This window comes from Aspergillus lentulus, assembly GCF_001445615.1.
Source record: "Aspergillus lentulus DNA, contig: Alt05, strain: IFM 54703, whole genome shotgun sequence".
NCBI classification, from domain to species: domain Eukaryota; kingdom Fungi; phylum Ascomycota; class Eurotiomycetes; order Eurotiales; family Aspergillaceae; genus Aspergillus; species Aspergillus lentulus.
The window spans coordinates 1,494,934-1,516,740 of record NW_028322121.1 but is presented as its reverse complement, the minus strand read 5'-3'; the positions used below and the strand labels follow the sequence as shown (position 1 = coordinate 1,516,740).

At 48.9% G+C, this 21,807-nt stretch overlaps 7 protein-coding genes across 7 annotated transcripts; 5 read left to right on the top strand and 2 right to left on the bottom strand.

The window, feature by feature from the left end:
• Positions 1–312: 312 nt before the first annotated feature.
• On the bottom strand, positions 313–3,077 carry ALT_3147 (putative APSES transcription factor (MbpA); the record flags this gene model as incomplete). Its single annotated transcript, XM_033557724.2, has 3 exons — positions 313–998; positions 1,053–2,757; positions 2,814–3,077. The coding sequence occupies 3 exons, from the start codon at positions 3,075–3,077 to the stop codon at positions 313–315; spliced, it is 2,655 nt and encodes an 884-aa protein (XP_033413615.2).
• A 686-nt stretch (positions 3,078–3,763) lies between these two features.
• Positions 3,764–4,804, top strand: ALT_3146 (uncharacterized protein; the record flags this gene model as incomplete). Its single annotated transcript, XM_033557723.2, has 1 exon — positions 3,764–4,804. One exon carries the CDS (start codon positions 3,764–3,766, stop codon positions 4,802–4,804), a length of 1,041 nt encoding a protein of 346 aa, XP_033413614.2.
• A 653-nt stretch (positions 4,805–5,457) lies between these two features.
• ALT_3145 (uncharacterized protein) lies at positions 5,458–6,267 on the top strand (the record flags this gene model as incomplete). Its single annotated transcript, XM_033557722.2, has 1 exon — positions 5,458–6,267. The coding sequence occupies one exon, from the start codon at positions 5,458–5,460 to the stop codon at positions 6,265–6,267; it is 810 nt and encodes a 269-aa protein (XP_033413613.2).
• Positions 6,268–6,473: 206 nt separating this feature from the next.
• On the bottom strand, positions 6,474–7,711 carry ALT_3144 (uncharacterized protein; the record flags this gene model as incomplete). The annotated part of the gene is made up of 6 exons (XM_033557721.1): positions 6,474–6,659; positions 6,857–6,898; positions 6,955–7,017; positions 7,068–7,334; positions 7,446–7,499; positions 7,553–7,711. 6 exons carry the CDS (start codon positions 7,709–7,711, stop codon positions 6,474–6,476), a joined length of 771 nt encoding a protein of 256 aa, XP_033413612.1.
• Positions 7,712–9,853: 2,142 nt separating this feature from the next.
• ALT_3143 (putative glutamine-serine rich protein MS8) lies at positions 9,854–10,712 on the top strand (the record flags this gene model as incomplete). Its single annotated transcript, XM_033557720.1, has 3 exons — positions 9,854–10,018; positions 10,134–10,567; positions 10,622–10,712. The coding sequence occupies 3 exons, from the start codon at positions 9,854–9,856 to the stop codon at positions 10,710–10,712; spliced, it is 690 nt and encodes a 229-aa protein (XP_033413611.1).
• Positions 10,713–14,139: 3,427 nt separating this feature from the next.
• ALT_3142 (putative translation elongation factor eEF-3) lies at positions 14,140–17,449 on the top strand (the record flags this gene model as incomplete). Its single annotated transcript, XM_033557719.2, has 3 exons — positions 14,140–14,327; positions 14,387–17,353; positions 17,407–17,449. 3 exons carry the CDS (start codon positions 14,140–14,142, stop codon positions 17,447–17,449), a joined length of 3,198 nt encoding a protein of 1,065 aa, XP_033413610.2.
• A 1,989-nt stretch (positions 17,450–19,438) lies between these two features.
• On the top strand, positions 19,439–20,404 carry ALT_3141 (alpha/beta hydrolase; the record flags this gene model as incomplete). Its single annotated transcript, XM_033557718.2, has 1 exon — positions 19,439–20,404. The coding sequence occupies one exon, from the start codon at positions 19,439–19,441 to the stop codon at positions 20,402–20,404; it is 966 nt and encodes a 321-aa protein (XP_033413609.2).
• Positions 20,405–21,807: the final 1,403 nt, after the last annotated feature.

Sequence of the window (21,807 nt, the reverse complement as noted above, 5' to 3'; positions counted from 1 at the left end):
CCATGCTCGTGGCTCTACTGCTAAAAAAGACAATAATCACACAGACCCAATTGTCAATTGTCAGAAGAAGCATAAGTACAGTGGTATGACGTATCAGGCAGTTATAGCTGCCATGGGTATCTGTAAATACAGAAGTCAGATGCATGAAACGCCTATTGAGGCACGCACAAAAAGAACTCCACAGATGCAAGAAAAACCCTCAACCTTTGTTATGGACAATGATCCCTGACACCGAAATTGTGAGGACTCCGAGAGACAGCGGGCTAATGGGCAAAGAAAGACATGAAAAAACTCGTTTGTACCGCCGCATGGCTACCAATCCTGACCTCGATCTCTCATGAGAATCTCGATAGCCTCATCCTCAGGAACAGGATTGTCATTCAAATCCTTCACGCATTGCGTTAACCCTTCGGCGGCTTCATCGACCTGTTCGGCCGTCCAGCCGGTACAGGCCATAACCATTCGACGGTAGTTCTGACCCAACACCACGTTCTTCGATTTCAAACGATCCACCTCGGCAAGTATCTCTTGATTGAAATCTTGATAGCATTTGATGCGTTGCTGCAGAATCTCAGGAGAAGTCAGAGACTTGAGATAGGTTACCTGCTTTTCGGAAAACCCTGATGTAGGATCGAACGTTTCGGGAAAGAGGGCCTCGAATTCGGTCATGTCGACGCCAGAATCTTGATCAGCATCTCCAACTATGGTCATTTTGGAAGGCTCGAAGTGTCCACCATGTATCTCTTTGAGCATCACGAGAAGGTCTTCAGATGACCTTTCCAAATTTTTAATTCGTCTGCTCAGTTCGACCCGATCAGAAGACTTGCTCTTGAGGTCGTCCAGTTTCTTCTGTTCTATCTGACGGGCCTTGGCGGTCTCGCGTATTTTCGAATGCCAATGTTCAAACTTCTCTTGCTTCTTGGACAAGTCGGTGGCTAGTTCTTTCTCGATACCGCCTAATGTCTCCTGTACTATTGCGCTAATCTGGGCCATTGTTGCTTCAAGTTGTTAGTACGTCCTGATCTTTATAAATTGAGGGAGGGGTTCCGCACCATCAAAGATTTCTTTCTTTGTTTTGGCCAGGTGATCAATGAAAGATTCATTCTTGCTTCCGCCTTGTTGGGATTGGGCGTTGCCGTCAACCATATCCACGCCGACGCCATAGTCGGCAGGACGGAGACCGGTGTGGTTGGGTATGTGAGGGTCCGCACCAACTTCTAGTAATTGAGGCACTAGGACAGAGCGGGCTCGCCCAGCAAGATTAAGTGCTGTGTCCCCTTGATCATCCCGAAGGTTGACTATTTCTGAAATAAATCTGCCCAGGGTGATGACTTCGCCTGTTTGAGATTTATTACCATTGGTACCCTCAACCCCATTAGGAGGCTGCTGGCTTATGGACGTGCCTCCGTGGCGAACTATGAACTCCAGCAAAGCCTCCAAATAGTGCTTCGCGGACACATGTCCACCACCACCAGTCGCAGCCATCACTGCGATGTGGTGCAGGATTGTGCGTCCACTATAGTCAACCATGTCTATGGTGGGAGCCAGCACTTGTAATAAGCGCGGAAAGCTTCTGTAATCGAGGTTGTTTCTCGTCCCGACGGATTTTTGTAAAGCAGTTTCGCCCGCACCGTTTAAACGATAGATGCTCACGCCTTTCTCGACGAGCGCATAGACAAGAGGCATACGAGCAAGCATTGCTGCCCAATGAAGAGCGTTGTTGCGGTATTCGTCAAGTGGAATTTCTAGATCTTCACCAGTGAGTTGCAACAACGCCGGATGGTTGGAGAAATCCTTGGTCCTCTTGTCAAGAAACAAGGTCATGATGAGCTTCATTTTCTGAAATCTTTCTGGAGTTGTGGCAGGAGGCAGAGGGTCTGAGCCACGCCTGTTGTCATCCACCATAGAAGCGGGCCCGTCCATTTCCTGGTAGAAAGAGTCGTTCGGTTCTGTCGGGGTAGGTTCTTGCATGGACAAGGAAGAGTGCTCCCGTTGAAGCCCGAAGGATGGCATATGGTTTGAAGACGACCTAATACGCTTACGAGGCGGCTCGATCGACTCTTCTGTTTCGAAGGCGGCGACATCAGGGCCATTGAATCGGCCATTGCTCTGCGCATTGCTGCCAAATCCACTGTCGGAGGCCACACTGTACATGCTCTGCTGGCTGCTGAACGTGGGGAGCTGGGACTCCTGACTGCTGATCTGATGTGACGACTTTCGCATGATACTCGAGCGTCTACTATCGGCATTTCTTGCTGCAGGTGAATCGAACCGAGCTTTGCTGATAGCGTTGACAGCCGTTGCAGCGGTCCGGGAAATATTCTGGAAGAAGGTACCCTGCTGCGGTTGCGACATCCCCCGGTTATCCACACCGCTATAAAGCCTCTTCCTCTGCGCTGCCATCGCTTGCTCCTTTGTAGGAGTGTCTAGAGTGTCATGGCCAGCATTTGCGGTCCCGTTGGGTCCCATATCGTATTCGAGAAGTGGTCTCAATAATTCCTCGACATGATACTCACGGCAAAGCTCGACGCCTCTCTGATAATTCACCCATGTTCCTTGGTATTTTCCATAGCCTCCCTGAACTTTCTCATGTTCGCCTGCAGCAATTTCTTTCTCGAGAGTTTTCGTTCTTCGAGCTTTGACAACGCCAGCTACTTTGAGGATTTGAGTAGCATTCAACCAGGAATCAGAACGACGTTTCATAACGGCAACACCATTTACTTCCATTTCGTAGACCGAGACGTTGGAATAGACAGCCTTGAACAAGAAGAATTGTCAGTAAATAGAACCGCAATGTCAAGGGATAAACCGACTTTGTAGATCTGCGGTCTATATTCCTCTTGATACTGCACCATTGCCCCATAGCCATTCATATCATCGAACCCTCCAAAGCTACCTCTCGCGCCGCCTGGAAGGCCATTTGGATAACTAAAGGACAGCGATTGCTGTGAGCTTTTCGGAGGGGGTGTCGCACGAGGCGTCGACGCGACGGACTGGGCAGCATTGAAAGATCCCATTTGTGACTGAGAGAAAGCTACCCCATTGGCGGAACCTAAGCTGCTTTGAGAGTACGACATGGGCAAGCTGGGCCGCGGAGGATGGTGGTTGTTGGAAGTCATCACTTGGAGGTCCCGTTTCTGCCGAAGCCTAAGACCATGCACAGGCGTGGTCTGAGCGTGATGTGTCAGTACAAAATGCGACTCCTCATATAATTATCACTACCCTTCCAGTCTATTTGGAGAATAAGCAAAAATGAAGGGAAATTTCCTGTCTGGACAAGGATGAAATCGAGTGGGGAAACGCACCTATTCAATAACTACCGAACAGGTGAGTCGCGCGAGGAGGCAACGAAGGGCGCGTGGCTGGCGCCTCGATCGTGAAAGGGATGGGAAAACAAGCCAATCTGAGCAAATGGAGAGATGTACAAGTAACAAGAACCAGAGTAAATCGACTTGTAGCTATGAAATATGCAGTCGCCAATTCTAGATTCAATCAGGCTGTAAATCGTGCATGGAAGTGAACGAAGATCGTGATGAGGAGTCGCGGGGCCTGACGGTCGCGTTCTCCGCTTGGCGTTTCGCGTAACTCGAACTCAAAAAACCATCTATTTCCCTTTTCGGCCGGGGAATTGACTTGTTCTCCGCTTGATTCTTTGTCCCCGGGACCATCGGTGATCGCGACGACTAACTGCACTGCAAGATGCAGTATAGATGGATATCCCCAATTCCATGAACTGCGATCGATAGAATTTTCCAAATGAACAATGTCCTCCTCACCGCTCATCCCTCCCGAACAATGGCGACATCTCTTCCGTGCCTTGCTGCGCGAATGCACATATCTCCCTGATCCGATCGCCAGAGGTTACATGCATGACTATGTAGTCCGGAGATTTCGACGCTATTCCGACAAATCGCAATCTAAGCTACAAGATGATTTACATCGGCAGCACCTCCTCCGCAAAACCGCAACCCAGAAACTGTCGTTATTGAAGCGTGCCAACGAAGGCTATTCTCGACCGCTCGAAAAAGTACTCCGGCTCTCATATGGACGAAATGGAAAGAAAAGAAGGGATTTATTAGGTGTCTTCATTGTCCCGGAAGTTCCCCCCGACGCCTTGGCCGTGGAAGGCATTCTGAAAGGGCCTTCAATGTTCGAAGATGATTGGAAACCTCCGACGATTGTGCTCGATCTCTTGAAGTCTCAATTGCGGAATGGAGTCCTTTCACAGCTCAGCGATCGTTCTGTTGTTAAGACTCTGGAGCCGCCTATACCCAAGGAAAACAGCTGGGGCAAGCCTATTGCCGAAAGTCGTCGGCGGAACATCAGGAAAAAATGGTACTACGCTGTGCTTGACAGCCTTTTGCCGCCGCTCCCCGATGCGGAGCTCGATACATTGCATGGTCTGATCTCCGGGAGAATACCATGGACACCACCGAAGAGAAGGAAAGCCGTTGGCGTTTCCCTGGACTCTCCCAGCCAGGCCAGCCTTGATGTAGCATTTCTGACAGAAGGACCAAAAAAGGGGCCGACGTTTAGAGACTTCGTCAACGGTCGACCTCATCAAATCACACGGCGATTCATGCAACGACTTTGGAGGCGCATCTACTGCATGGTGCCGCGCTTGGAATGGGATGAGAAGAACCAAAAGCATTACTTCAAGTGGGAATCGGTGAAGCCCTTTCCCCAGATATCGACCGTCGTTGAACACGGTCAAGTGCCAGGCCTGTTCCAGAAGGTTGATATCAACGGGAGATTGATACAACGTCCCTCTAGGGACCGGCTAGAGATGGCTACGGAAGAGTAACTGTGTGCTACTCTCCGCCTTGCCCACAGCGGGCTCGCGGATTGACATAGAGTGTAAGCCCTCTCGGCACGCAGGTCCAGCCATAGTCAGGTCATATATTTGCGCTGTCCATTCATTTGACTAGGGCAGTATTCCCAGAATCCTCGGATGATAGGCCCGCGGATCCTCATTAGGTGCCTTCCCGGAACTTACTCGAAGAAGGTATCATCCGGAGATTGAAAGGACTGTGTACAGCTGTTACACCTACATGTTGTCTCTGGCAATAACGCTCTACCTCCGACGGCGGCTGGTTAAAAGAGCAAACTTGTACTAGACATGACGTCATAGAGAAACATATAGGTAGACGAGCGAGCATTTAGAGAGGAATCAGCGATGACGCGATCAAGATTTCTTCTAATAAACCAACAATAAATCAACCAATGAAACTCTGATGAGCTGTTAGATTCCTGTGATCGTTGCAGGGTGACCCCTGAATGTAATCACGATAGCTCATATCGCGCGTCTCGTCAGGTGGGCTAGGCTTGTTTACATCCCTCTGAACCTTCTCGAATTTGACGCGTTTTTCACCAACTGATGTGATTTTTCATCATCCAACTTATCTCCGTCATCTATTCAGTCTATCCAAAGACGCTTGCAACGCTACATAGGACACCATGTCTCTCAAAAGGAAATCCACAGACCTGGACCCTTCAAATGCTGAGAACATCCCTCCTGAGATTGATAGCGACGATGAACGACTAAACTACATCGAATGGAACTGCGACCAAGTTCGCCGACGGATTCGCTCCTTCATAGAAAGCGGAGAGATGAAAGTCGGCGAGTTCCAAAATGCAATTGGCGTCTCCTCACGTTCCTACCTGGACTTTTTGGGCCAGAACGGCCGCGACAAGGGCTCTGGATCATCGACATATATCAACGCGGCGCGTTTCTTCAAGAAACGCGAATTGCAAGGCATCAAGCCACCCCGAAAGAAGAGAGCCACCAAGGAATCGCAGAAAAATGTTGCCGAAAAGTACGATTTGTCTGGTATTCATCTCGACGGTGAGTCGGACCAGAGTGTCCCCGTCTGGGACACTTGTGACCTTATTCGAAAGAAGATTAATGCACATCTTCGTGACCCGGACGTGACCAAAGCTCAGTTCCTGCGCGATATCGCGAAAGCTGCGTATCCGGGTACAGACAAGAAACTCAATGCCAATGTACTTAATGACTTTCTCTCCAAGCGTGGTGCCAATGCGGGTAACACAAGCAGCGTCTTCTACGCAGCGTATGTATTCTTCGAAAAGCTGCGAATCAGAGATAACAAGCCAAAAACCAAATTTCGAGAAGAGATGGAAGCTGTCTGGCGGCATGAGGGTGGTTTTGATTGTGTGAATCCATCCCATCACGGGGTCTGGGTCACTAAAGGAGAAAGTCCATATGTTGACAAATATGGCATGCTGAGGATTGACCGAGTTCGATAGGGAGATGACTGATTACTGTGTATGTATATTGGGATTAGGTAGATTGGACTTGACTTATTCATTCTGTCTACTTGCAGTAGACATAGCTACTATTCATTCCGTTCAGAACATCAAGAAGTAAAAGTCTCGTGGACCTGGTTTGATCCTTAAAGCAGCGTATTGACGAAGTTCCGCCTCCTTATAGGCTGTTGATTTTGCGCACCGTCTCAGCCACGTCTTCTTTGGCTTTGAGGAAGGCTTGATCCGCGGCCTCCCAAGTCCGCTTGGAGGCCGCGGATCCCCTCCTCTAACGCTGAGATCTCCTGCGACAGCCCCCTCTTCTCCTCCAGGTGCCGGTTCTTGATGGCCTTCCTCTCCTCAAGTTCGCGGAGCAACACCTGCTTTCGGAGGGCCTGACCAGCGGTGATGTCAGTCCGCTGGCACCAGGCCCCACGACTTCTTCGTTCTCGGGGACGACCCAATTGGCATCTTTGAGCTAATAATAACCTTATAGTTAGTCCTAAGTTCAGATATATAGTGCATATAGTATAGAGTACAAAGTACATATCTATATATGTATGTATGCATCGATACTTAAAGGAAAACTTACCTCCTGCAGGAATTCTTTCTTCCATTTCGACAACTTAGCCCTCTATAAGTCACAATTAGTCATGTGTCCCATCAAGAATGCTGGTATTATTATATTACCTTGGACGGGGGCGGGCCGGTGGCGGCAGAGGCGGAGGTGGAGGCCTCCTCGGTCTTCTTTTCCTATCGACTTGTAGTAGACATATCTTCAGTCTCTACACGACCTTGCTGACCTTTCTGACTATGTCACTAATTTCTTTCCTGGTATTCTTGAAGGCCGCATCCGCATGCTCTAACTTCTCTTGGAGGCCTCTGATTTGCTCGTCTAGCTCTTCTTTTCTCGCCAGGTGTTGGTCCTTAATCTCTTTCAGACTGGCAAGGTCCAACAGAAGCTCTTCTTTGCGAAGAGCCTGACCAGGGGTAAGGTCAACCACCTGGCCAGGCCCCTCATCCTCTCCCTCAGCGGGGTGATCAGGAACGACCCAGTGCTGGGCTCGGAGCTAATAATAAGCTTACAGTTAGTACCATCTTAAGATATATAGTGCATATAGTATAGAGGACATAGTCATAACTGTACACATATGTATGCATTGATACTTAAGGGAGCTTACCTCTTCTAAATACTCCTTTCTCCATTCTTCCTTGATTTTATCAAGGCGGGTCCTCTATAAGTCAGTTAGCCATGTGCCTATCAAGAATGCTCGTATTATTCTATTACCTTTTGGGGACGGGGCCGTTTGATTTTGCGTCCACGGAGCCCGGTTATGCTCAGATTGAAAGAGGTGCCATCGCCCTTTCGATGATGGGACGTTGTCGGGTTCTGCTTATACTTAGCCATGCATACCGTGCAAGAAAGAACGGGACGGGTAGCATACATTCTGCAAGTGGATGAGCAGTGGTAGAGGGTGATGTATTAAAGAGCATCACAAGGAGAAAGCGAAGCAGAAGCAGGGTGAGAAGCTGAGAGCGAGGTTGAAGAAGAACAGGGGTTTATCATCAGTGAATGGGGTATGTCGAATACCCTGAGCTGCGTCCGCAATCGAATCCAGTGAATGGCATCCAACAAGACCGAAGACTTCTATGGAAGTGGGCTAGTGTAGTGAATACTACAGTCAAATGCCACAGATAATAGCTATAGAAGACATCCATTCAGAGATGATTTCATTCAATGTATATTTGACTCTGAAGGCTCAAGTTGATATAGGTAAGAAACATCCGGAATAAGCGAAACCAATCCAAGGTTGCATGGGCTCCTTGCCTCTGCTGCATAGGCCGACTTTACAGACGGTGTGATTAGCTCAGACGATGATGACAATCCTGCTGCTTGTAGTGTCGCTGCAAAGTCCTCCAATAAGGAACCTAGAGCCGCTGTCATTGCCGGAAACATAGTCACCCACTCTGTTTCTATCCCCAACCAGAAACTCAAACCAGTCCACTATTGTGGATGGTTACAAGCAGCATTGAACGGTACAACACCATCGGCCCAGGTTGGAAAGGACACGAGGGAAAGGAAGATGTTTCAGCGGTGGCAGCTCGTACGGCAAATGTCAAAAAGAGGCCAGCTCCCGACTCCTTGAATGGTCTAATGACCGAATCTCGTCTGTGTACGAAACGGGAGTACTGAATCTATAACTTGTTGGAAACTACCAGCAACATGGCGGAAGTCATGGATCTTGAGATATGAGGCCAGCTTACATGAGATGGTTGCATGTATTAAAGTCCCAGGCCCACTGCTTTCCTTGACAGACTCTTCGAATAGTAGCTTGCATATCGGTCCATAGTATTATTCGCCATCATCTACGTATTGACAGCATTCATGTCTTCTTCCGACGCGAGACAGGTGCTTGGGGCGAGAATCAGACGGTCGACTAAGACCATTATCTGGAAGGACCCCACGGAGCTGAGTTAGCTAGCCAAATACCATAGTGTCTGTCTGAATGGTATGAGTACGGCCATGAGCAGCGCTATGCTCGTCTTTCAACCACATAACTCCATCGAAAGATTCGGTGTCAGCGGCTGAAGTGGGCTGGTTCCAGATCTGAAGAGACCACATAGGTCCTTGGTTGAAGCATGAAAGTAAGCAAACGAGCTGGACATAAAAAAAAAAAATAAAATAAAATAAAAAAAAATCCAGAGAAAATGCATTCTCATATCGCTGCGGCCGTCATTGATAAGGCCACGACGGAGGAAGGGGAGGGGGAGGAGGTCAAATTGTTCCATCGTCACCAGCGCAGGTTTGATAGCAACACAACAGTTAGGTTGGCAGTCACATATTTGCTCTCTGATTAATTCCCCTTCGCCTTTATCAGCTGAGTGTATTAGGCCATCTCGTTTCCGAGCCTGACAATAATCCGGCCAGTGTGTAGATTATTTCTAGAGGAGAGAGCTTTCGTTACAGATATATATTGGCGGCGATATCCACAAACAGGAAAATATCCTGAACCACGGACATATAATGATGACCCAGCATTGTGAAGAGCTGAGATTGGATTTATTAATAGATGTAGTCATATAAGCATCAGCTCCTGATTGTGAACAATGTGTTAGTAGATTTTCATGTCTCATTTCCCAGCTGCTTGTCATATACGTCAACTGCTTAGCCACAGTAGCCACATTCTACTGGAAATACTTCGAAGGATCATGGGGCGGTGCATGAAATACAATTCAATCTCAGAGTTGATTTCCCTTCCTATTGTGGCTCTTACATCCTAGATAACACTCATGTCAATCTCAAGAGTAGGTAATCTTATTGGTAATAAATCATGGCTTAGGCGCTGCACCGCCTCGTAATCCACGTACTGACTGGGACGGAGCCCCTGAATTTCACCAAGTTTCGCGCTGAGCCGTGGCTCCTTCCATCATTGTCAGACGGCCCCGCCATTGGGACTGAGATTGCGAACGCCAGTCCTTCATATATAAGACCACCTTACCTGCGCCTTGCCCTTTCATTTTCCTTATTGTGTATTTGCAATATTTCATCCATCGAAGACAAAATACTCACTATCTCACTCTCATCACCATGTCTGATCCATACAACAACCACTACAATCAATACGGTGCCCCGCAGCAAGGCCATGGCCAGCCCAGCGACGGATACTACGGAGGTCAACACAACTACAACCACCCTCCCCCACAAGGCCAGTACGGGCAGCCTCCCCAGCAACATGGCTATTACCCACCTGGAGTAAGTAATCCCTTGGTCGAATTGTGTTTCTGAAATTATTGCACGGTCAATGATGTGTTTGGTCGCGCCGTTACTTGAAGGCACTTTCATGAGCTAACTTTTCCTGGTTTGATAGCCTTCCTACGACCAGCAACAGCACCATCCACAATATTCCGGTCCTCCCCCTTCCTACGGCCAACATGGCTACCCGCCTCAACATGGCGCTCCTCACCAGCAGGGCGGGTATCCAGGTGATCAAAACTACGGGCAAGGCGCGCCCATGAACTATCCGCCACACGACCGCGGTCACTCTCCGTATCCCCCGCAGCAGCAGCAACACAATCCCCAAGGCGCAAGCGCATCTTACTATGGCGCTCCTCACCCGGAACAACACTACCAGGGGGCGCATGCTCCTGTTCCCGTCGGACAGGAGGGCGAAAGGGGCCTGGGTTCGACCTTGCTTGGAGGTGCTGCTGGTGGGATTATAGGCAAAAAGCTCGGCGGTGGACTTCTAGGCGCTGCTGGAGGAGCACTAGCAGGCGCTGCTGGAATGAACATGGCCAGTAAGATGTAAGGCTCAGCACTTACTTTGACTGATCGTAATAGACTCTAACTTTTGAATAGGACGAAGAAGCACAAGAAGGAGAAGAAGCACCACAAGGGCCACAGGCGTGGATCGAGTTCTAGCTCTTCTAGCTCGAGCTCCTCTGACTAATTCCCTTGGTCGCCTAAGCGCAAGTTCATTTTTGATCTTTTGCCAAGCTTGTTCGCTGCAAGTCTAGCTACGACAGTTACGATGATACCCTGTTGTGCTCTCTATGAACAAAACAGCCGAAGATGAAGATGGTGTTCCCTGGCGTTTTCAGTATTCTTACATCCGTATAGTTGACAGACTGTTGACAGTTTATCGTTCAGCACAAATGTATATTTTCCATCGTTATATTGGATCCACCTTCGTAATCGGCTTGAGAAGCTGTTGACACTCGGCCAGCTCTTACAGGGCGTACTTTCTCCCCAATGCTCAGCGTACCAAGCATTCTTGTTGTTGCCACATCATAACTCCTGGACCGAATCGGTCCCGCTTCGGTAACTATAGCCCATTCCTGTGGAACGGCAGTAAAAGTGTCCCATTTAAGGTCCAGAATGAGCGACGTCAATGGCTTTGTCGGCGGTAGAAACGGGAAACGTTCTAGAAGTTGAGCTTGGAAGCTCCGAAGAAAGTCGGGTGGCAAATCTGGGAAGATCATGTACGCTGTATGGTTGCGATTTATGGAGACTCTCTGGATAGTCCGCCGAGTGTCGGCCACGGGACTGGTTACCACCGTTCATTTGAATTTCAGGTTTATCCTATTGCGTCTCTTTCTGGGTGTAGGATTACTGAGTCAAGACGTAATAAATGTGTAGGTGGGAGTGGTGGCGAGCGGACAGCTGACTGGTATTTTACTCATGCTCTGACTGTGACATGGCCGGATGACATGATATATAATCTGATTGGATATGAGGAGTTTGATTATCGGGGGATGAACGAATGGTTCAAGTTACGGATAGGTAGTCATGATACTGAGGAACTGGGCGACGTCCTTGATGTGGAGGTTGACCGTGATTCAGGAGATACATGGGTTTACTTCGGAAAAAATATTTCTGGGCTTCTCTATGCTTGACGAGCAAGGACGAGATCTGGTCGGAAAAATTCGTGGAATCGGCAACAGGGGACGTAGAAAAAATTCCCAAAAATCATAACAAACGGGACAATCAAAATGAGACAAAAAATTTAGACAAAGTTTGAATAGACTAAGATCCTGAAATCTACCGAAAGTCCGAAATGCCTATCTAAGGTATTGAAAGAACAATAAATCTGAGGTTAAAGTTTTTGACCCACCGGCTTGCCACCTTCTCCGGCTTTTTTCGCGGGGGATAAGGCAGGATTAGGGATCTCAATCCGGAGATTCTGATAGCGATAACGAGGCGCCCTGTAAAGGATCGAAAATATTGATTCCGATACTCGATAAGCAACGATAAGGGGATAAGGATGGATTTTTGATTTCCGAAGTACGTACTCCGTAGTATCTTTGGTAGTTCGCTGCCTTTGAGTAATCAATTCTCAGGGGAGTCATCTGCAATGAACCCATGCTTTTTGGGAAGGGGAAAAAGGAAACCACGTAAACCAACCATAAAGTTCAAACTAGGAGCAGCCAGTTTGATAAATTGGTCGAGAGGTTTTACTATGCTATGCTACATGCCAGATAACAGATTAAGCGGTGAGATTCGTCCTTTTCCTTGTCAGGGAAGAATGGCGGTGATGCTCATCCATGCCTCCTGTAAGCCATCGTTTCAGACGTTGGGAAATGAACGAGTAGCAAGCTGCTTCGTATGAACAACGCTGGACCCCAGACTATCCCTGAATACGTACGGAGTCTTCTTGTCACTTTTGTGCTTGTCCCCTTTCCTTGCAATCTCGGTTGCATTTTGACTTTCTGGCCTTCTTTTCGACAAGAAAGGGGTCGGTCCCCTTTCATATATTTCCCCCGCGATCCTCTTATGAAGGCAATGCGAAGAATATACTAGCGTAGAATGTTGATCGAACAGATAGTTCAAAGAAAAAATGATATTCAAGCTTGCGTTCCCTGAATTTTCTAGTTCCACCGCCTTGTTATCACAATCGTGCGCTTATCGTTATCTAGTCAGAAAGGCATGGCTTGGACGGAGTATCTACGGAGTACGACAGAGTATCGGCTTAGCCATCATCTTACTCTGCGGGAATGACCGGCAAGAGCGGATAAAGCGATCGAATGGAGAAGGCTTTCCCAACTCTAAAAATAATCTATGTTTGTCGGTCGTCATTTTGCTGGCCTCCAGACTTCTCACATGTTTTTGGTACAAAGACCGAGCCCAAAGGCTAAGTAAGAATGGGCTGCGCCACCAAGTCGAGGTACAAGCAGAGAATCTTTGTGGCGACAGAAATAGCCCCAGCAGCATCTGCAGCCCCAACAATTTCACGGAGACTAGTCAACTGCAGTGGTTTACTGTTGCATCCCCGGATTCACACCTGTCAGGGACTAGACTTCTAGCCCAACAGCGCAAATGCTGATCAAGGGATGCGCAGCATCCGGTTTTCCAGTATATGAAATACTCATTGCTGTCCATCCTCATTTTCAAGCCTCCGTAAGCCTGCTCAGCTCGTTGTTAATTAGAGAATGGTAAATGTATTTCATTTAATTTCTGCCCCGGGTTTGTGCAAGTGTTGTACATAGATTCCATCAGCCTTGTAATAATCATTCATTAGAAAGAAAGGGGCTACAGGCTGTTGCTCAATCCTCAAACTATGATTGGCTGGAAGTACCTCCATATTTCATAATTATTCATTATTGATGTTGCCTCCTAAGGCCAAGTTACATTCCACTAATCTTATCGACTTTCGCATTATCACACTGAAGATCACAAAAGTTTTCTATTGCTAATAGAACTTGAACGAAATTTTCCATCGCATCGAGTAAAAAAAATCGTAAGCCTTGACAAGGAACTTTCAGTATTCGGTTTGCCCGATCCAAATTTGGTGTGAGCCAAAAAGAAAAAGGAAGAAGTTCCAGTCAAAAATCATTCCATCAACTGGGTTCTTCTCCCTGTCGCCATCATGGAGGGTTGCTGGCCAATCAGCAGCGGCCAGTTTAGCCCGAAGGAGACACGGACCCTATCGGGTTGGTTGCTTCGACAGCCAAAGCGACTAGTGCAAATGCGGTCTTAGCGCGGGACAACGATGAAAAATTTTTTATCTTTTCAAATTTTTTTTTCTGGCTGCGCTGTAAGGTTGGGCGGCAAAAAGAGGCCACAAACCGATAAATATCATCCCTCCCCATCCTCCTATTCCCCTCTTCCTTCTCACTTTGTCTCCCTCCTCATCCTTTCTTCTTCTGAAAAGAGGTCTAGTCCTCTCTTTACTTTTCATTTTCCTTTTTGTCTTCTGCATAGACAAAAGCATAGATTTTATCTAGAGCGTCTCTTGCGTCGTCTTTTACACAGACGCAGTTTTCGTGGGCCGCCACCTCTTGATTGAGATACCCTAATAGAACGCCTTTCGCCCGTTCTTCTTTTTCCTCATCACTTAATTCTTTCAACCTTTTTTCGTCTTCACGATTTCGTCCAAAATGCCTGCTGTTGATGTTTCTTCCGTTCCTGCCGTCTCTGGCAAGGAGACTGCCCAGGCTGTCGCCGTTCTCGAGGACTTGATCAAGAACCTCAACATCTCGACAAGTGCTGACGAGGTTCACGCTGCCACTGGCAACCTCGCCACCTACTTCAGCGGTCCTATCCCTGAACAGACTCTGCCACTCAAGTAAGTTTGACCGCAAGGTTCCGAAATTGCCTGCGTGTACTAACGTTGGCTTCACCCAGGGCCGTTGAGGCTTTCCAGAAGCAGCTCAACAACAAGAAGGATGCTACTGCCCGTGAGCGTGCTTGCGAGGCCATCCGCGCTATCGCCTCCCACCAGACAATCGCCCCCGGTGTCGAGCCCCACCTCGTCTCTCTCCTCGGCCCCGTCCTCGCTGCTGCCGGTGACAAGATGACTGCCGTGCAGAAGGCTGCCCAGGCTGCCGCCCTCGCAATTGTACAGGGCATCAACGCCAACGCCGTCAAGGCTGTTGTGCCGGTCATTCTGAACTCCCTGCAGAACGCCCAGAAGTGGCAGGAGAAGATGTGCGCTCTCGACTGCCTCAACTGCCTCGTCGAGTCCGCTCCTGCTCAGCTCTCCTTCCGCGTGCCGGAGCTGATTCCCGCTGTGTCTGAGGCCATGTGGGACACCAAGGCCGATATCAAGAAGGCTGCCTACTCCACCATGGAGAAGGTCTGCGGTTTGATCGTCAACAAGGATATTGAGCGCTTCATTCCCGAGCTCATCAAGTGTATCGCCAAGCCTGAGAACGTTCCTGAGACTGTTCACTTGCTCGGTGCCACCACTTTCGTTTCCGATGTCACTGGTCCTACCCTCGCCATCATGGTCCCTCTGCTTGACCGTGGTCTCGTTGAGCGTGAGACTGCCATCAAGCGTAAGTCCGCTGTCATTGTCGACAACATGTGCAAGCTCGTGGAGGACCCCCAGATTGTCGCTCCCTTCTTGCCCAAGTTGATGCCCCGTCTCGAGAAGAACTTCGATACCCTTGCCGACCCTGAGGCCCGTGAGAAGACCAAGCAGGCCTTGGACACCCTCGTCCGTGTTGGTGATGTCAAGGATGGCAAGATCCCCGAGATCTCCACTGCTGGTGACGTTGAGACCGTCGCTGGTATTCTAAAGGATATCCTCTCCCCCAAGTACAAGGCTCAGATCGAGAAGTCTGAGGCCATCATCAACTATGTCGGTGCCATCGCTGGTCAACTCGTTGACGAGAAGGACGCCGAGGTCATCAGCTGGACCCAGAACGCTCTTCCCTACATCACCGCCATTGTTGGTGAGGAGGAAGCCAAGGCCATTGCTGAGACTCTGCGCAAGCGTGCTTCTCCTGGCGCTGCCGACGCTGATGCCGTTCTGTCCGACGAGGAGGAGGGCGAAGATCTCTGCAACTGCACCTTCTCTCTTGCTTATGGTGCCAAGATCCTGCTGAACCAGACCTCTCTCCGCCTGAAGCGTGGCCAGCGTTACGGTCTTCTCGGACCCAACGGTACCGGTAAGACTACTCTGATGCGTGCCATCAACAACGAGCAGCTTGAAGGTTTCCCCAAGAAGGACGAGGTCAAGACTGTCTACGTTGAGCACGACTTGGATGCCGCCGACACTGAGCAGACCGTCATTGGCTGGACCATGAAGAAGCTCCGTGAGGTCGGTATCGACACCACCCAGTCCGAGGTCGAATCCAAGCTCGAAGAGTTCGGTTTCCTGCGTGAGCAGTTCGAAGGCCCCATCACCTCTCTGTCTGGTGGTTGGAAGATGAAGCTGGCTCTTGCCCGTGCCGTTTTTGAGAAGCCCGACATTCTGCTCCTTGACGAGCCTACCAACCACTTGGACGTCAAGAACGTTGCCTGGTTGGAGAACTACCTTTGCAACTCTCCTTGCACTTCCATCATCGTCTCCCACGACAGCAAGTTCTTGGATAATGTTATCCAGCACGTCGTCCACTACGAGCGCTTCAAGCTCAAGCGTTACCGCGGTAACCTGAGCGAGTTCGTCAAGAAGGTTCCCAGTGCTCGTTCCTACTACGAACTCAGCGCCTCGGACATGGAGTTCAAGTTCCCCGAGCCTGGTTTCCTTGAGGGTGTCAAGACCAAGGCCAAGGCCATCATCCGTGTCAGCAACATGTCTTTCCAGTACCCTGGAACTCCCAAGCCCCAGCTCACCGACATCAGCTTCCAAGTCTCTCTGGGCTCTCGTATCGCCGTCATCGGTCCCAACGGTGCTGGTAAATCTACCCTGGTCAATGTCCTGACTGGTGAGCTCATCCCCACCAGCGGTGACGTCTACCAGCACGAGAACATCCGTATCGCCTACATCAAGCAGCATGCTTTCGCTCACATCGATAACCACCTCGACAAGACTCCCTCTGAGTACATTCAGTGGCGTTTCCAGACTGGTGAGGACCGTGAGACAATGGACCGCGCCAACAAGATCGTCACCGAGGATGATGAGAAGGCCATGGACAAGATCTACAAGATCGAAGGTACCTTCCGTCGTGTCATCGGTATCCACGCTCGTCGTAAGTTCAAGAACAGCTACGAGTACGAATGCTCCTTCGCTCTTGGTGAGAACATTGGCATGAAGAGCGAGAAGTGGACTCCTATGATGAGCAATGACAACGCCTGGATTCCTCGTAGCGAGATTATCCAGTCCCACGCCAAGATGGTTGCCGAGGTTGACCAGAAGGAGGCCCTTGCCAGCGGTCAGTTCCGTCCCCTGGTTCGCAAGGAGATTGAGGTCCACTGCGCCAACTTCGGTCTCGATGCCGAACTCGTCTCTCACTCCCGTATGCGCGGTCTCTCCGGTGGTCAGCGTGTCAAGGTTGTCCTCGCCGCCTGCTCGTGGCAGCGTCCTCACGTCATCGTCCTCGACGAGCCCACCAACTATCTCGACCGCGACTCTCTGGGTGCCCTGTCCAAGGCTCTCAAGTCTTTCGAGGGTGGTGTCGTTATCATTACCCACTCCCGTGAGTTCACTGAGAACCTGACCGAGGAAGTCTGGGCTGTCATGGACGGCAAGATGACTCCTTCGGGCCACAACTGGGTTCAGGGTCAAGGATCCGGTCCTCGTCTGGCCGACAAGGAGGGAGACACCGAGATAACTGATGCGTTTGGCAACAAGACGATTCAAGAGAAGAAGAAGAAGTTAACTGCAAGTGAACTTCGTAAAAAGAAGAAGGAGAGGATCGCGAGAAGGTTTGTCTCCCCGTTCCGTTTGATTCAAAATGCATTTGCTAACTTGTTTACAGGAAGCGCGGTGAAGAAGTTTTCTCGGATGAGGATGACATCTGAAGAACCTAATAGACAAAAGGAAACGGGAATTGGCTGGGATCTGTTAATTAGCTGGTTGCGAATCCAGTCGCTATTCTGTCATGCGTATAGATCTTATGATAGTATGAATTTGATGCACACGTCTCTTGACGATGATGTTGAAGCTATACAAACTCCGTAGTAGTATATCGATTGTTCGGTCACTCGACAGGCTAAACCGTTTTAGTCTTTGCTTTCCCCGCTGGCCAGCATTATATTCCACATGGTGCAGGCGTCGCTAGCAGCAATGGCGAGGATGAGGAGTTGGTCGAGCAGTCAATTAATTGTAGGGGATGTCACAGGTCCATTGAGATCAGCAATATCTCGATTTGCCGATATTGCAAGCCAGCGCAGCTGATGATGCGATTCCAGTGGCCCGTTTCCCTCCACTTGACTTCCGTCGGCTTACCGTTTCCGCTCTTATGATAAAACCGCGTCGGTACTTCTACTTCATCCCAGTCCTAAACTTGTTTGGCATTCAATGATTTGCTGATGATGGTACCGGCCCAACGCCATTATTAACTTGGTTGTAAGCACTGGACTGGGCCAGATTGTCTCGACGACGATGACAAAAGGAGGGGTCTGGCCAGGGGACTGTGCATCGATCTTAAGCATACAATAAGCATAAATCCACAGGACGTTTAGGGGTGGCCATGTACGATTCAAGTAATGCCATAGAGTGCTTTCGCCGGCGGAGAGGGCTGGAATACAGTGTAGTGGTGACTATCTAGTAGTACGGACTCGATCTATGACAGAACAGTAGGTTGAACTGGTTTTGAAGTTCTGGTGATCCTTGGCCGAGCCCACCGACCACTCTCCGACGCCAGACGGGGTATGTCCCTCTTTCAGGTTGAACGGGAGTTGAAGTTGGGCCTGGTTTGGTCGACACCTGCCGACCTGTGTCCCATTAAATGGCTTCATGCCACTCGTTGCTGCCGGAAGGAGATTGCTATACACGTGGCATGAAATGGAAATATGTTTTTAATGTCAGCTTTGCAAAGAAAGCCTTGAAAGAGATACCAAGCTTTACCTTAGTTAGAAGTCAGCCTACATCAAAAGGGCTATTAGCGTTGCTTCCAATGCCGAAACGTGGTGGAGGCTTGTGGCATTTGACCATCACACGTTTAGTTGTTGATTCGGAGCGGGGGTCTGCTATCTATGTTATAAAATAGTAACATGTCAGTGCTAGCTTTAAAATGACAGCTGGTCGACCAATTACTTACAGCAGACTGAAGCATGGCCTTTGCGTTACCTTATTTCCTAGTTGCTCCCATTTTTAACTAACCAGGAGAGCAACCAGTTCGAGAAAAGTATACCCTCGCGCCACCAGGGTTCTTGACCTTCAAAATCTTAAGTAGTAGCGAGAATAAAACGTATTGAGACTGCATTAATAGATCCTGGTATTCAGCTTATTATCCAGGCCAGGAAGGGCTGTCATCAGCCTTCAACCTCATGATAGTCGACAGTGCATCGACAGTTGGAAGTGCCCCCCGCAAACGGCTCTTGGAGGATGGTAGAACTGCCTTGCTGAGGCTTACTGTGTCTTCTGTTCAAACCTGTACTTAAGAAGGAAATATTCTTCTTTTTACTGCTTGGATACACCTTATTGCTTATTCAGCGATCTGTAAATTTTGGGCAGACAGTCACGATCGTCCGTGTGAAAGCAAAGGCTTAAACAGTTTAACCTGAGTCTAGATTACTCCGGAGATGTCACTTAGACCTTCTACCGGCGCGTCCCAACTTCCTCGTGTCCCCCGGACGAGCAGCTCACCAGCAGTCTCAAACCGGGATCGATCATCTTCCCATAGAGCTTGAGCTTGAGACACAAATTCGCCTAACATTCATGTATAACCAGATTACGTGCTGGCTTGTTTGAACTTGTCTCAGGCTGTCTACGCCTCAAACGAACCTTTCCGCCCCCTATATTCTCAAAAGCTCTCTCAACCATATATTTTCCCGAATCTGGACATCATGCCTCCTTCCAAGCCTTATCCCTCTCCACTCGTCATACCCCCGCTTAGAAATGACCAACATACACATACAATCATTCTGCTCCACGGCCGCGGAAGTAATAGCGAGCGCTTCGGCCGCGTCTTCATTGAATCAACCGGCATCGCGAAGCGCCTCCCCACTACCAAATTCATCTTCCCCACCGCGAGAAAACGGCGCTCTACAGTACTGAAGCGAATTCCTATCAACCAGTGGTTCGACAATTACTCGCTTGAGGATCCAAATACCCGGACTGAATTGCAGCTTGATGGACTACAGGAAAGTAGCGAATTTCTTCGAAAATTAATTGATGAAGAGGCAAAGCTCTTGTCGGTTGATCCCACTGTTGGCGATGGGTATAGTCGCGTCGTGATTGGGGGGCTGAGCCAAGGATGTGCGGCTTCCGTGTTCTGTCTTTTGGGTGGATTTCCTTCTGCGGGCGAAGATGGAGAGAGCAGACGGCTTGGGGGATTCATTGGGATGAGCGGGTGGTTACCTTTTGAAGGGGAGATTTCTGGGTTATTGAAAATCGACCGAGGCGATCAGGGAGAATCAGAGTCTGAAGCTGAAGAAGACGACGACGATGACCCGTTCACCGACGACACAGATGGTGACGATGTCCCCGCGCACATCCAAGCAGTCAATCATGTCCGGGATATTCTTGGTATGCCACCCATTCAGTCTGACGTTGATGACTCGGAGAATTTCTTAAGTGTGTCCTACTTGAAAGCACCGGTATTCCTGGGCCACGGGTCTGCAGATCCCAAGGTGTCGGTAGACTTGGGGCGACGGATGGCGTCCGTCCTATCTGATGTGTTTGGGATGGATGTGACCTGGAAAGCATATGAGGAGTTTGGACACTGGTATAAACTGCCGGACGAAATCGATGACGCTGTTCAGTTCTTGAAGGAGAAGGCTGGGTTTTCTATTGTTGAGAACGATGATTAGTCGTTATTATGATAAACGACTTGATTAGAGCATATGATGCTAGAGCAAAGACATGTTTTGAGAAAGTAATGAGCAAGCTCTGCCACAATGAACACCAATAGTGTGTTGACATGAGGATAGGATGCGCACAACATTGTGATGAGCAGTCAGGAATGAGAAAAGTTGAATGGAAAGTGCAGGGTCATCAGCTAGCTGAGGCTGCATGAATATGGCTTAAACCAGGCAGACTAGCACAGCTGTCATACTCACATATGCTGATCTAAGAAGAAGAAGAAGAAGAAGAAGAAGAAAAAGAGGGAAAAGCGCCATTGCTCTGGCTTAATATTGACAAGAACAAGTTTTTTCATGCCTAGATGCATTATTAGTAAGTCTCACTGCATAATTTCAACATGGATATTGAAGCTATAAACAATGTGTGTGACTTTGTGTCATCATTATTGACCGGATGCTTTGGTCTTCTGCTAGACTAAACCATTCTAGTCTGCTGTCCACATACTTATAATAATGATACAGCCTTGAGTACGACGTACGTAGCCTCTTGTTACTGCGAGACTTGGTAGCAGTCAAACCATGGCTAATTGACCAGTCCTCGCCATTCGCCTATTCACTGACAAACCATTTTCAATAATCACCACACAATCAACAGCACTCCCACACGTCCAATATCGATCCAGATCCTCTCAACTCTTCCACTTGGCAGTTGTTGCGTCCAAGCCAGCTAGGTCTCCTCGTGGTTGAATTCTTTTTCGTGTTTGCATCCTCGGGTAAACGGTTATGAACGGAGAGTCCGACAAATCGACAGCCAAGTCTCCTGCGGAGCAAATCCTTTCCTATCACAACAGTCAACAAATAAGCGTGTTTGTTTGCCTCCCTGGTTCCCACTTACCGCTGGTTACCACCAGACTAACCAGCATAGTTAATTTCAACCTTCCGTCCACGACATCCATCCCTCATTCTTCGATCGCGCTTGCCGTGTCGCGTACAACACCATCTGTCAGCACATAACAAAAGGTGAAGGTTCTAGAGATGCGTCAGCGTGGAGGATCTTTCCTTGAATGAGATTTTCTGGGCACTTTCCGGTTCAGTCAAGTCCCGATGGCCTCATAACTGGTCGATTCCAGTTTTCCTCGATAGTATCCACAAGCCTTCCCCTTTGTCGAGCGAGTTATCGAACAATCATGTCTCTACACACCCGCAGACTAGAAATGAATATCCGAATTGTGATGCAAATGACTGATCCTGCTCATAGTAGTCATCACTTTTTGGTTGCTCATCTTGGTCTCACCTCAATTTTTTTTTTGGCAATCAACACCGGACACCGCGTGAAGGTGTGAGCATATGGTCTCGGTAACCACATCGTCCGGCTACTGTACGTATCTGTACAGCACCAAGGCAACTATCGT